The sequence below is a fragment of the Cloeon dipterum genome, chromosome 4 (genome assembly GCF_949628265.1).
Source record: "Cloeon dipterum chromosome 4, ieCloDipt1.1, whole genome shotgun sequence".
Lineage (NCBI taxonomy): Eukaryota > Metazoa > Arthropoda > Insecta > Ephemeroptera > Baetidae > Cloeon > Cloeon dipterum.
In genome coordinates this window covers 19,796,195-19,810,118 of record NC_088789.1, presented here as the reverse complement: position 1 = coordinate 19,810,118, position 13,924 = coordinate 19,796,195, and the positions used below count along the sequence as shown (strand labels likewise).

Here is a 13,924-nt window from a genome sequence, read left to right as displayed (position 1 = left end):
TATCAGTTAAAAGGAACTTAAATATTCGGTTAATATAATACTTTTTAGCCGAGAATGACAGTGTAAGACGATTTTTAGATTAAAAGATTTGAATTAATGGCTTTCATTTGAAAGCTAAGGAAAAATTCTACCGTCAAAATTAAACATGGATAAAAACGTCACACAAGTAACGAAATCAAATGGAAAAGTTGCATTGCCCTCTCGTTATTATTAACATTATTAACCATGCTTTCAATAAGAGAGTGCACGTCTAGGACTTGACTCGGCTGTAGCGCTGGTGGGGGGAAGGGTTGAATATTTTCTCTCCCTTGCCAGTAGATGGCGCGAAACAAATCGGGATTGAAATGGCGTCGAGGTAAAGAGACCTCACGAATTTATGGATTTTTTGCCTTCCGTGTGAGTACTCACCTTTCCAGATAATTCCACGCAACCTTTATGGTCCCGTCCATTTGTTGTGAAAAATTTACGTTTGGTCAACGTCTGCAAACACTAAAAAACCACCCCATGGGGAACCGGTCATGTTGAGTTGCTCGCTTCCTTGCTGCATTTTGGTCGATTTTCCCTGTTCTTTATGTGTTTCCCGGTCATATAACGAATCCAGAGCTTTCTTCGAGTGATTTTTTAGGTTAACACAAATGTTTTTGTCCTCAAATTTGACATTCTGGGAGGTGAAACACGTTGTTTATGCCCATTGTTTATACAAAACTTATGCAACCCGATCGACACAGATGTTTTCAGGTTGCATACTTTCTGGGTTTACAAATCGGAAAATGTGTTTTATATTTGCAGGAAAACTGGTGAAAATGGAGTCTAATGCTGAAAGTGCGACCAAATCGAAAAATTCTGATGATTCGAACGAAAGCAGGCATGTATGTGTGCTCTGCAGCTCAGTTCTTCCATCCAAGGAGGAACTTCAAGATCATTTCAGGTGTGCAAAATTGTAAAAAATGTCCAGTTCAAAATAATCAATTTTTGGTGGTTAAATAAATAACTTTGCCACAGAGATTTCCAAAAAAAAACAGTCTTCATCTAATCAACGCATTCTTAAAACAATGAACTTTTCATCAAAATTACAAAATTGACTGTTTTATAACAGAAAAAAATGCCTTACGAAGAGAGAAATTTGTGTAAATTTTGCCAAAAAAATCCAAAACAAACTGATATATTTAATAAAAAAAATGTCGTAAAATATTTTTCAACTAAAAAAACATTTTAAGTTCCTGAAATTTACTGTCAATTAAATATATTCAATACATACATGGATATAATAAATTAATGCAATTTTAGGAAACACGCCAACAAAGTGATCGATTATCGAGGGCAACCAATGAACAGGCGCTTCGTCTTGAAAACTGACGCAGCACAGCCAGCTGCACCTCCTAAGCCTGCTGCTGCTGCTGCCCCTATAAAGCCTGCAGTCAACAAAGTCACTCCTCCCATCAAGTCGTGCACAGTGTACGGAACCAAACTGAAAAACGTGAACCTGGCTCCGGAGCCAAAAGTAATCATAAAGGAGCAGCCGCCAGTGGTCGTCGAGGCCGCAAAGGAGCCGGCCGAGGAGAAGAAACAACCGTTGGCCATCGAGTGCGACGTTTGCGCCATGCCCTTTGAAACCATAACCCAAGCGATCCAGCACAAGTTCCGCAAGCACCCCAATTCCAGCCTCAAGTATTACTGCCCCTTCTGCGGAATGCAGTTCCCTCTAAAGGTAAATAAAGAGATAAAAAGGTTTTTGTAAGCGTTGAGAATTTGAGACAGTCAAAGGTCATTTAATTTAGGCACCAAATGAGAGCGAGCTCTGCTCTGTTTAAACTTTTCAGCCACACTTTAAATCTCAAAAAGCTTTGAAGTTCATCATGCAAATCACCTAAATTTGACAAAAAAGTAATCACTCAAAACGTGAGATTTTTGTCAGAAAATTGGCCTTTAAGATGAGTAAAAACCGACTTAGCCGACTTTTTTTATTAAAATCCCAGCCTATTTTATTATTTACAAACGCAAATTTTTCTTTTTTTTCTGCTTTTCAGTACAATCAAGAAACCCATCTAGAAAAGGAGCACCCTGGCGCAGAGGAAAAGGGTGATTTTCCATGCTCTTACTGCGACGTGATTTTTAAAACGCCCGAGGGACATGCTTACCATATTAAGTCTAACCACAAAAGGCAAGTGTTGAATTTCAATTTAAATTAAAATACACTAATCTGAAATTTTAGGATTGTGGCGTTTTTCAAACCTATCGTCACTCCACCTCCTAGTAAGAAGATTAAGGTTAACAACGCTCGGGAGGCGCAAAGCGTGTACTACTGCCACCTTTGCGGCTTTGAGTACATAGTCAAGTTCAATCTACAAAAGCACCTTGAAAGACAACACACAGCTGAAGAGCGGGATGCCATGCCCACGTGAGAAATTTCATTTATTTTTTAAATGCTAGAAGTCTGGTTTTGTTTGTTCAATTCGTAGATAAGTCAGATGAAAAAAAAAATCAAATTTAAGTCTTAAAAGAGGGTGTTTAGGCAAAGCTTTTCTCACAACTCTAAGAACACCCCGCATACCTTCAAAAGTTTAAATGTTGCATCAACATCTTTCAAGGAATTAGAAGAAAATTACCAAAAATAACTGCTGTACCAAAAAATCCGAATATTTGAAATTTTTTAAATTTTCATTAGAGGTCTCAGCCAGCCGCTGTGAATCTGGCTATACCGCCGGTAAAAAGGGTCAAAAATTAAAAAAGTGCAGGAGAAATAAATGTCTTCCGGTCCTTCGGGCTGCTAAGCACTATCAAAATTCACGTTAAACATATTGTCAGCCGCGCCAGCCACTGGTGAAAATGGCCAGCCGCCGCCTTCAATCTTGCGACTGAGACCTCTAATTTTCATTTGAAATTAGAAGCTGTTTTTTATGTCAACTTTTGCCAAACCATTAATTCTCAAGCAATTAATTCTCCTTTCCAATAAATAATTCCATTTATCAACAGGGAGCTAATGAAGTGCACGACATGCGATGCCCTGTTCTACAACAAGAAAGCGTACGAAAACCACAACATGTATCACCGACCAGACGACCTGTACGTAACGAGCGAAGAGCAGCGGCTGCAGACGGTGTCGCGGGTGGACCAGGACTTCGACATCCGCAGAGTGATCCAGCCGGTGGACAAGTACATGGCCAAAGTCAGGTCGGCCTCCATGGGCAAGAGGCGGAGCAGGGACTCGGTGGTGCAGCCCCTCTTCTCCAACCTGAGCGACTCGGAACTGTCGCCAGCGTCCACTCCGCCTACTTCCGATTCTGAGGATGAACCGGCTGACAAAGCTGAAAAAGCAACTGAGCTTCGTGAGGAAAGTGGTGAGTCGGAACCTCTGGTCAAGAAGACTGCAAAGACAATAACGTACGGAAAGGCGAAAAGTGCGTCAACTGACAGCAAGACTGCTGCTACTGCTGCCAAAGAGTCGGTTTCCACAGCAGAAACAGGTAAAGTCGAGCAGAAAAAAGGTTTTTCTCAAGCGAAAAAAGCCAGGAAAGAACCTCCAGTAGCTCCTGTTCCCACAAGGAACTCTGCACGAATAGCAAGGAGTAAAGTAAAGTGTTAAAGTTTCCTATCTATAAAGTGTTAGTATGCTAGTAGTCGTATGTGCCATTTAATCACTCTTGGATCGTATAAAGAAAAGGATATGCTTTGTTCCACAATATCTGCCGTTTGCACGAGTGTCATAAAATGTTTGACCCATGAGCAAAATTAAAGAAAAAAAGTATTAATTGTTCTCTACCATTTACCACCATTCTACCATAGCTATTTGTTAAGAGGAAGGAAATAATCATCTACCAGAAGCGCATTTATATAAACTCCTGCAATATTTTGATACACTTGTGTAACAGCCAATACACGTTGCAAATAATTTGAATATTTATTGTCTTGGTTATGTAAATTTGTGATTTCAATTCCACGAAACATGCTAGCACAATATTGCTCCTCACATCGGTTAGAGAATGATGCTGATTGGCATACTGATAATTGTCATGAATATTATTATGTTGTAAAAATTAATTAAATAAATGACGTCCAATGGAATTGATTTCTCTTTTACAGTTACCTGCCCACAGTCATAAGTGCCTCATATTTTATTCTATTTTTAGTCTATTTTTTGAAATATTGAGTTGTGACCTTTTTTGTATATCAAATTTTATTTTTATCTAATGTTTGAATTGAAATTTGATTAACGCTTGTTGTGGATTGTATTAAATTCCACATTTTTAACTTGGTTGAAAAGAAACATGCTTATTTTAATTTTTGGCAGGAATACGCATGCGCCCCACTTGACAGGGAGTAGCGGGAAAAAGTTTGTCAAACTATTCACTATCAAGTTATACATTTTATCAACTGCTATAGTAAAAACTTCGCTAAATAGAATAGTTTACTCCATTACCTACTTATTTACGAGAGTTGGCAATGAGAAGCGCAGCGTCGACTATTTTTTCAGAGCTTCCAAATCGTCGAAGGACGATCTAAATTGGCCAAAATTCAAGGACAAAGGCATATCTTTCCCTTTCGCGCTTCGTAATATTTATCATGATTTCGTTTTTTTTAGTTTAATAAGAAAACTATTTTTGCGGGTTTTTTCCGAGATTTTTGTGCATTTTTCTGAAACATGTATTATTCATTTGCATATATAGTAGATTATAAATATCAATTATGTTTCAGACAACCAATATAAGAATTTTTTACTGTCACACTGATTTTACAAAAAAACAAAATATTGCACTTTGAGATATATAGCACAAAATAAGTCATTTAATTGACTTAAATGAGTTATATTTACCACAAAATTCCGGAAAATTCGGTAAACTCCAAAAATTGGTGTTCACAATTTCATACTGGTGGCTTCAAATACATTATTTTCATCGGTTTTAAGAAATAATTAAAAGTCATTGGTGATCACAGTTGATACAAAAGAACAGCCGTTCAGCATAGTTGTGGTTTTTTTAACAAATTATAAAGTGAAAGGTATAGCGGGCGTGACGGTGAACGAACACATGTCTGTTTGTGAAAAAGTAGACTTCCATTTCTGGTCAACCATTTGCAGGGGTGCCTAAATATTCAGGATCTTTTGGAACATCATGAAAAGTTGGCTCTGAATAAATTTGTCATAACTTTCTGTGCAAAGAGAGAAAAAAATTTATTTCTTAGAAGTCACAATTATTAAGCGAACAAATTTGATGATTTCTCGGGATTAATCCGTGCACATAATATTGTCATCAACTATTGAAGAAACTGCCTGCTGGGAGGGATGAAAGAAGTAGGCAGCTACGATAGTGCTGACGTGCAGGAAGGAACTAGAGTGAGTGAAGTGAGAGAGCGGTCTGATTTAATTTAATACGCTTTCGAGAATACCAAAAGAGGGGAAATAATTAAGGCGGCGAGGCTGAAAATAGACTTGTGAGTGGTGCCTGCGTGTGTGTGTGTGTATGCGACTCTTGTCTGCCGAGTGAGTGAGTGAGTGAGCGCGGAAAACGGCAAAGCTGCCCCCCGAGAGCGGTGAACTTTGCGCCCCGCAGACCCCGTGCACCAAAGGACGACCTCGGAAAGAACTCAGGAGGCAGAACGCGCGGCTCCCTCCGCGCAAAGCAGGTGAGGGTTGCGCGGAAAATGGCGTCTGCAGCGACTCCCTCCGTCTGGCGGCTGTCCAGCAGACGAAGGAAGTAAATTGTCCCCGCGGACGACACAGCAGCTTGGGAAAATAATCAAAAAGCCCCGAAAGAAAACAAACGGCCTTTATTGTTTCAACGTCGGGCTAAAATTTAAAATCCAGCCTTCAATTTCAAACAGATAGGGATATTTCTCGAGTTCTTTCGTCGACAAACGGACAGTCTTTCTCCTCGGATGACTCTAAAATGGTGACTATACTATTAAAATATTAAACAAAAACCGATCAAATTTGGGGTAAAATTACTCATTTTTGCAGAAATCCAAACTAAATTTGTCAAAACAAAAGTTAAACTTTCATAAATGGGAAAATTTCAAACAGTGAAATTTTAAAATAATATCTGATTTTTAAAATATATATATTGTATCACTCAGTAATATTCGAAAAAATAAACTGGGCGTCCTAAGGCTGCTGTGTTCTGATACATTTCAAGTCCTGCTAATTTTTCGCGCAACATCCAACAGGCAAAAATCATCGTAGTGTTCTTGGAATTGCTGCAGACCATTTATTTTCCTCCCTAAAAATACCTTTTACGATTTTTTTCTAAACAAATAACAGTCTGAAGTTCAGCGCTTATATTATTTTTGCTCGGCATTTAACCTTAAACGTCGGCGGCTGAGGATGAATTAATAAGGCTACTGCGTACTAAAGCCCTTTTACCATTCCAACTCTGTGATGCTGAGCGCGAGAGGAAGTAAAACAAACACGCGCTTCTCAGACTTTCCCGCTTAGTTCACGAGAAGAGTCGTTCACACGACACTATTTTTGTTGTTTTTGTTTCAAGGCGAGAAGCAGCATCTCGAGCGTGTAGGCGATGGACACCGTGTACCCAGAGCCGCTTTCCAGATTGCACGCGGCGCAGCAATATCGGCGCCCCGTCCGCAAAAACAAAGGCCGCAAGGGCAACACCTCGGCGCGCTACAGGACCCAACCAGTCACCTTCCAAGAAATACAGGTACTATACTATAAATGCCAGAACTTTGATCTTTTCGGATATGCTGGTTTATTTTTGATAAACACTTGGATAACCTTTTGGTATAATTATTTTTATCACAATATTTATGATAGAAAAATTCCTACGATTAATTTTCAAAAAGTAAAAGGGTTAAATGGAGGATTTCTGACTGTGAGACAAGAGGAAGCTTTGAACAAAATTGCTCACGTGCACCTTTAAAATTTACAAAAAAACTTCATTTGCAAATAGTGACAGTTTTAGAATAACCTTTTTTTAAATTTTAATTTGAATTTTGAAGTATTTACACAGTTTTAGTCTTAATTCTTATCCAATCACATCAGAGTAAAAATTTTATCTTAATTTCTTTTGTGTCCTTTTTATTTTTAAAAATTAATCATTATTGCCACGATTAAAAAAATAATATTTTTATTCTTGCTCTAGTCAAATGTCAAATACAATAAAATGCATTCAATAAAAAGATTTCAATGCAAGAAAGGGCAAACAGTACTAACGAAATAATGTTAAAACGATCCACTACAAAGTAATTTTACACAGCACACTGAGCCGATGTTTCTCAAGTTGATAAAAGACCCTCTAGAATCCAAAAGTACCACTAAAATGATTTAAATTGATCAACGAAAGTTTTAAGATGTCATTTTCTATCACAAACCTTGGTAAAAAGAGTCGGGCTCAAAGTAAAATTCAACACCAAACATATGAAAATCACCAACAGATTGCTCTTTCTCGTGATTCAGCCTGTAAAAATTAAATATATGCAACGTGCGAAGCATCAAAGAGGATTGATGAAATTTACAATTTATAATGCAACTTCTACTGGTGTCTGTCACTTTTAGGAAGTTGATGAGGAAAACCTGGACGACGGCGGCTGCCTGGCGAGGTACGAGGCGCACAGTTCCACCAACTCAAGGTCCGAAGTCGACCTGAAGACGCACTTCTCCGAGTTCCTCAAGCTGCAGAAGGAGGCGAACGAGCGGAAAAAAGAGCAGCAGAGCACGGACTCGCAATCAGACACGCAGCAGCAGCAGCAGCAACAGCAACAACCGAGGCCGCCGCTGTGACTGCCCTGTCGGCGGCGACTCTCATCTCACGTTTTCACAAGTGATGCGCGCGAGTGTGATTTTTAATTTAGACTAATAATTTACTCTGCATTTGGTCCTTTAGACACGTATTTCTACGAAAATGTGTAAAGTTTCGTTTTTTTCGCGGTAATTTCGAGGGGATGTACGTTTTTTCTATGATTAATCGTTAAATTGAGTGTAACTTACGCTTTAGCGCAAATAAATCATATACGTTTTACTAACAAAGCGAGGCTTTTGCTTGATTTGGGCAGAGTTTTTCAAAAGGGTAAAATTTACTATAGTTAAAATTTTAAGTAATCGCCGCAGTTTTCGGAGTGATTAAGAAGAGAAATCCCATTTTCCACAAAATAAGAAAAACTGGAGAACGTTTTCATTTCGTTACAGGCTATTTATAAATTTGATATATCTTTTAACACAATCAAAAACATTTGAAACGATTCAAAACTTTAATGCTCTATTATTAGGGGTAATTTGTAGCTGTTTTGTTTGTCCCCAAATATTTCAGATCAATGCTCAACCTTGTGTCAATGGCCTTTCCTTATCATATCTGATTTATAATTTGAAAATTTGTTTGAACGACTATACCTATTTTTATAATTTTACTAACCAAAGTTTAAGCCACTTTTTTAGCTTTTAATAACTCATAATTTAGTAGAAACCATAACTTATTTTTTCTTGATAAAGACAAGTCTCCAATTTTTCAGTTCACACATTTCCGTGATTATTAGAAGGAAAAATTTGTTAGTAATATTACAAAAATTACAATTTTTTGAAACAGCGCTGTCAGGGTGCTCAGGAAACATTTTGATGTGCCCAAAATATCGTTCCTGAGAGTCCTGATGGCTTTCAAATGGTCAAACTGCAATATATATTCTGAAAGCTTCTTACAATTAGCTGTTCCAAAGGCGTGCAGATCGATCCAATACACTAGAGTCCGTCATTCGTCGTTAAAGTGGCTGTATACATGGGATTTACCCTAACGATTTAATTATATTTTTCCTGGTTTAATGATCTTATCTGACCTCGCGGACGACATCTGTATCTCGTCAACAAAGAGTTTCTCCATCCTAAAAATATTTAACATGTAAAATAAACTTGGGCAACATTGAATCCCATACTTAGAAAAAATAGGCCGTTTTTTATATATTCGAAATATAATAATGTCGTTGGCCTCTGAATAGGCTTCTTTTGGGACAAAGTTTGATGTTCTAGCTGCATATGTACTCGATTTTATGAGCTCCAAGAAACATATTTCCCGAGATTGCTCCCTGATTTCCAGGAAAATGGTCTCAAAATGTCACCGTCAAACTAGGATATTTTTATACTATTATTATAACACCCTAACAATTAAAAAATTAAAATAATGGTCAGCAAAATGTTGAAAAATGCAGGTGACAAATCAAATCTCTTGTGGAAAGATCCTTATTTTGAAATTATGGTAAATACTTTCTGGTCTGGTTGGTGTGGGAGTGGGAAGACAAAAACGAGGCTCCATTAAAAATACAATCATTTATTCTTATCAGTTAACACTGCATATATTACAAATAATCCATTTTTCTTTCATCTTATTACAGCTCATAATCGGTATTTATAAAAGTATTCTGCGTTCGTTTCTCTCAAATGTGCTCAAACAATCTCTCCCGGCAAAACACGCGTTCTTCAATTGCACCAGATAAATAATGTACAAAATTAAAAATTCGGCAGCTGCTCCAACGTAGTTCACAGATGGGATTATAAATTTAAATTTTTAACCTATGGCAGCATTCTCTTTCCTCTTTTCACGTTAATCAATTAATAATCAACAACACAATTTTTAAATTAATGACTGATTTGCAGCACAAATACTGAAGGTGGAAGGAGCCGCGGGAAAACCTTTTTCTTGATATGTGAAGAGAATCAAGATTTTTTTATTGTGAACGGCAGCATATTGTCGAAATTCGATCCTGACTGACTTCGTGAGATCAAATTTGTTTATTTTTTTAATTTTTGTTCAGCTGGCGGACGAAAATCAAAGACTTTTTTGAGCATTTAGAGAATTTTACAGAGGGTATTTGTCAAGCTGCGCGTGATGATGATCAAGGTGATACGTATTCAAACTAAAATATACAACTTTTCGCTTAGAAAAAGTGCAGGAGGCACATGAGGGAGATATATAGTTATGATTTATTCGCATCCGTCTCATATATTATCGTATTTTTACAACAATTTTATTATAATTTTCTCTCCGTTTCCGTTTTTCATATAAAATAGCAGTCTTATGGAAAATATTCCCTCTTCTGGTGGCAAGTTAAGTTCAAAAGTGTCACTTCCTCATTAAATAAACAATTCAACAAGCTTAAGTGGCCAATTTTCTTACAAAGCAAAGATTAAAATCCACCTTGGAGTGACCGTGCAGAAAATTTGAGACTTTCTTTAATTTTTATTTTTTTGTTAGAAACTTTGAGAGATAGGAAGAGCGATAGGAAATCGCGAACTGCAGTTGCCATTCATTAAGTATCTCAAATTTTCCATTAGTTCGCTTTTGACGATGGCACCGCATTCTCAACGTGTCCTAACGAATTTCACGCACGCTAAATCAACTAATGTTAGGGATGTGCATAATTTATAATTTTATCTAGCTCGTAATAAGTTTGGAGCATTCTTGACACAATTTTATAATCAATTATTCCTTCATTTTCCTATGATTTCAGAAGAAATTTTTCTTTCATGCATCCTGCTTTTATCCATTTAAAATTAAATTAAATAGTTTTTTATAATCAAATTGGTCTTGTCGATTATTTATTAATTCGAAAATTTTGGCACATCCCTAACTTCTATAATTTAACATCACAGCTGCGGTTGTATTGTGCATGGCTTTTCGGAGAAAGTCCGGCGGCAGCGGGGGGTCAGACCTGCGTGTGCGTGACGTCAGGCCACGCGTACTTCTTGGAGACGCGCTGCTTGTTCGGCTCCGACTCGAACTCGGAGTCGTCGATGTCGCAGACGTCGCTGGCGCTGGTGTAGCCGCCGGTGCTCTCGATGCCAGTGATGATGGAGCCGTCCGGGTCAAGCCGGATCTGGCTGCCCTTGGGGAAGCCGTAGGGGACGACGCCGTCGTGCGAGTCGTCGCTGGCCGCCCGCTGCAGCCGGCTGCACCGGAGCGGAATCAGCGCCTCCTCATTCTCCGACTCGCTCACAGCGTACGACGGCTTCGGCAGGTACTGGTTCAGGTGGCTGCGGTAGCCCTCCTTGCCGCGGTACGGGTAGTCGTCGGCCACGTCGTTCACCTCCAGCATCGGAGACTCGAGCAGCTTCTGCAGGCACGAGCTCGGCGCCAGTTCGCCGAAGTCGGCGCCGCCCTCCGAGTCGATCGTGTAGCCGTTTTCCTCACCGTCCGCCTCCCGCCGGCACTCGTCCAACGGCACTGAAACAAGAAAAAATTAAAACCTTTTTTAAATCTAATTTTACCATATTTATTAAATTAAAAGCAGTTTTTAGTGCAATCTTGGCAATGCCAAAACTTATATTTTTTTTTAATTTAAACATTTGAAAATTGTTGAACATTGCAAAAACTGTCTATGAACAGAAAAAATAATGAAGTCCGAGAAGAATTGCATAAATATGAACCGTTTCAAAGAAGTGTCGTTGCGATTTTAATATTTGGTGAAATTTACTAAGCCCAAAGTTAATTAGATCGGTTTTCCAGTTAAATTATTAAAAAAATTAGTTTTAAAACATTAAATTTCACTTAATTAATCTTCCCCTTTATAAGGCTGGTTTGAATTTGAATTTAAAAAAATATACATTAACAAAAAGATAAATAATTTCTTTGAAAGTAAATAATAAATTAAAGTTCAATTGTTTTAAAATTTGTTGAAAATTAGACTAATTTAATTAAATTAGAGTAAATAATCTGTCCACAAATTTAAAATTGGAAACTTTCCTCCTACTAGTCAGACAGTGATGAAATTATAACTTTTTACGAATCCTTGCAAATGGGTTAAATTAAAGATCAAGTGAATTTAAATTGCATGATTTTTGCTTATTTGACGATTGAAATTGCCCTGAAAAAAGTTAACTATAAAATTAAAAGTCCTGAACATAATTAATTGCTTTAGAAATCCAAATAATTTTATAATTTACTACTTGCTCATGATAAATGCTATAAAACGCTGTTAAAATATAAATAAATGAATGAAATCGCGGAAATCTCGAACAAATTCCACCCTTAAGTTATTCTCTCAACTCAATTTAGAAAAAAAGTGTTTTCTTACCTGCTCTGACTAAGGAGCCGTGCGTAATCGAGTGGCTTTCGTTACTCTCATTGCTGTGGAAACTGGAGGTGTCAGGCACCTCACTGCCGGGCACCTCGGTGATGTTGGGCAGTGGATTCTGCGTCTGGTTCCAATCGGAACAGTCCCAGTGGTAACCTACATCGCAAAATGTCGAGTTAGTGGATCAGATTTGTTTATCCTCCTTTTTTATTTGCACTATACTCAAACGGATTTGCGGGTAGAGAAGAGGTAGTGTACATATTTGTGCAGCATATTATACAGAGATAGACGCGCACACACACACACAAACATACAAGGCAAACGCGCTACTTACCCCCGAGCATGCGAGGGTCGTCCTCGAGGGAACTGAGTGAGGAGGCCGAGGCGCCAGTCATGGCCCTCTGCGGCCGGCTGTACAGCATCCCGGGGCCCCCTTTCACGGGCACGTCGGGCACGCGTCGCACGTCTGCAAGCAGTGACAATTTCGTTTGCAAAGCTTGCCTACCTATTTATACAGTTCCTGCTTCTGTTCTCGCCATTACGTTCGTTTGTTTTATTTACTTCAGCAAAATTACACGACATTTGCAGATTAAATTAAGAAAAATTAGTGTTTTGCTAATTTGGTCAAGTTAAATAGAATTTTCCGCTTATTTTGCGTAAAAGGTTTGCGATCAAAGCCAGTGACAGATGGAATTTGCGTTTTTTTTTTGCAAGTTAAGGGAGTATAACTCTAGATTTTGTCATTTTTTGTCTGATAAAAAATAAGTTTGGATCAAAGCCAGTGACAGATGGAATTTGCGTTTTTTTTTTGCAAGTTAAGGGAGTATAACTCTAGATTTTGTCATTTTTTGTCTGATAAAAAATAAGTTTAGCAATGTGACATTTTTTGGAAAAATTCCTTTTGATAAAATATACATACTGTAATATCCTATTCTTTAAAAAATATAAATAAATTTTAATAATATTATGTCGATATTTGATTTATTAAATGCATATTCTTATAACATGCCAAGGAAAATAAAATCTCAACTTTCAATCAACAAAAGGGCAACCATAATTTAATCACCAGAAATTAAAACTTAAGATCTTTGATGTTTTCGCCTCATTTGGCCAGTCAGAAATTAATTTTTGTGTGAAAAATGCAAAACTCTAATTATTAACAGTTTGTAAACTTGCAAAATCATCTGTAAATAGCTTAAACACGCATAATTTTCGCAAAATATGTGGCAAAAGCATAAAAATGTTGTAAAAACGTGCAGTGTTTATTAAGTGTAATTACAAATTGCAATTTGAAAATAAAATTAATGTTGCTTGGAGAGAGTACGAGTTGCAAAACGACAGCGATAAAAGCAACGACAAAGCTAGAACGCAGTATATCGTCTCAAAATTAAGTATACACATTAAACAAAAGCTACTGTAAAATTTCTGGCAACAGAGAGGCGAGAAGTATGTACTCACTGTTGTTTCTGATCTTGTTGGGCTCAGCGTAAGTGGCGGCGTTTATGGAGACGGCCGTCGAGGACGGGATGTTGAGGTCCGACTCGTTCCATGGCTTGTGCAAACTGTCAGTGTCGCTGGCCGGGTTTGAAGGCGGAACAGGCGGCAGTGTCGGGATGGCCTGAACGTTTCTGTTCAGGTTCCGCAGGTAGCTGGGAGGAATGTTCTCCAACTCGTCGCCGGCCGAGCCGTAGTTGCGGGACGTGTCCAGGTTGTTCAGCGCCGCGGCGAATGCTACGGCGGTGTTTTCGTTGTTGGTGCTTGGCGTGTAAGACACCGGCCGCGGAGGACACTGTGGAGGAACCTGAGAGTGGAATGAAAGATTTTGCAGGAGTTATTGACGATGTTAATCCTGGGGATGAAATTTATGGGACAAAAAACGTCAAAATTTGATGGAGTATTGCAAAAATGAAATCTCAAACTG

At 38.2% G+C, this 13,924-nt stretch overlaps 3 protein-coding genes across 9 annotated transcripts in view; 2 read left to right on the top strand and 1 right to left on the bottom strand.

The window, feature by feature from the left end:
* Positions 1 to 265: 265 nt before the first annotated feature.
* On the top strand, positions 266 to 4,062 carry LOC135943418 (transcriptional repressor CTCF-like). 2 transcript variants are annotated; one of them, XM_065489941.1, is made up of 6 exons: positions 266 to 396; positions 790 to 928; positions 1,288 to 1,708; positions 2,028 to 2,161; positions 2,213 to 2,398; positions 2,974 to 4,062. In XM_065489941.1, the coding sequence occupies exons 2-6, from the start codon at positions 804 to 806 to the stop codon at positions 3,581 to 3,583; spliced, it is 1,476 nt and encodes a 491-aa protein (XP_065346013.1). In that variant the 5' UTR covers positions 266 to 396; positions 790 to 803; the 3' UTR covers positions 3,584 to 4,062. The 2 variants fall into 2 exon arrangements, with proteins under 2 accessions (XP_065346013.1, XP_065346014.1); XM_065489942.1 differs by lacking the exon at positions 266 to 396 and adding an exon at positions 408 to 520.
* A 1,388-nt stretch (positions 4,063 to 5,450) lies between these two features.
* LOC135943915 (probable serine/threonine-protein kinase kinX) lies at positions 5,451 to 7,975 on the top strand. Its single transcript, XM_065490585.1, has 3 exons — positions 5,451 to 5,619; positions 6,480 to 6,650; positions 7,505 to 7,975. Exons 2-3 carry the CDS (start codon positions 6,510 to 6,512, stop codon positions 7,727 to 7,729), a joined length of 366 nt encoding a protein of 121 aa, XP_065346657.1. The 5' UTR covers positions 5,451 to 5,619; positions 6,480 to 6,509; the 3' UTR covers positions 7,730 to 7,975.
* Positions 7,976 to 9,240: 1,265 nt separating this feature from the next.
* Positions 9,241 to 13,924, bottom strand: part of kug (kugelei) — a 153,602-nt gene continuing 148,918 nt past the window's right edge. For 5 of the 6 annotated variants that reach the window (XM_065489572.1, XM_065489571.1, XM_065489573.1 and 2 more), the window contains 4 exons: positions 13,462 to 13,804; positions 12,338 to 12,469; positions 12,004 to 12,159; positions 9,241 to 11,153 (listed from right to left, as the gene is read on the bottom strand). In XM_065489572.1, the coding sequence (XP_065345644.1) occupies positions 10,636 to 11,153; positions 12,004 to 12,159; positions 12,338 to 12,469; positions 13,462 to 13,804 (1,149 nt within the window). In that variant the 3' untranslated portion in view covers positions 9,241 to 10,635. The remainder of the gene's footprint in view (positions 11,154 to 12,003; positions 12,160 to 12,337; positions 12,470 to 13,461; positions 13,805 to 13,924) is intronic. The other variant, XM_065489575.1, reaches the window with a different exon arrangement.

Bases quoted from the DNA above. Each gene is read 5' to 3' on its own strand.
- LOC135943418 (XM_065489941.1), top strand. From the start codon at position 804: ATGGAGTCTAATGCTGAAAGTGCGACCAAATCGAAAAATTCTGATGAT. The intron at 929-1,287 runs GTGTGCAAAATT...ATGCAATTTTAG, and splicing joins GAACTTCAAGATCATTTCAG to GAAACACGCCAACAAAGTGA. The intron at 1,709-2,027 runs GTAAATAAAGAG...TCTGCTTTTCAG, and splicing joins GAATGCAGTTCCCTCTAAAG to TACAATCAAGAAACCCATCT.
- LOC135943915 (XM_065490585.1), top strand. From the start codon at position 6,510: ATGGACACCGTGTACCCAGAGCCGCTTTCCAGATTGCACGCGGCGCAG. The intron at 6,651-7,504 runs GTACTATACTAT...TGTCACTTTTAG, and splicing joins TCACCTTCCAAGAAATACAG to GAAGTTGATGAGGAAAACCT.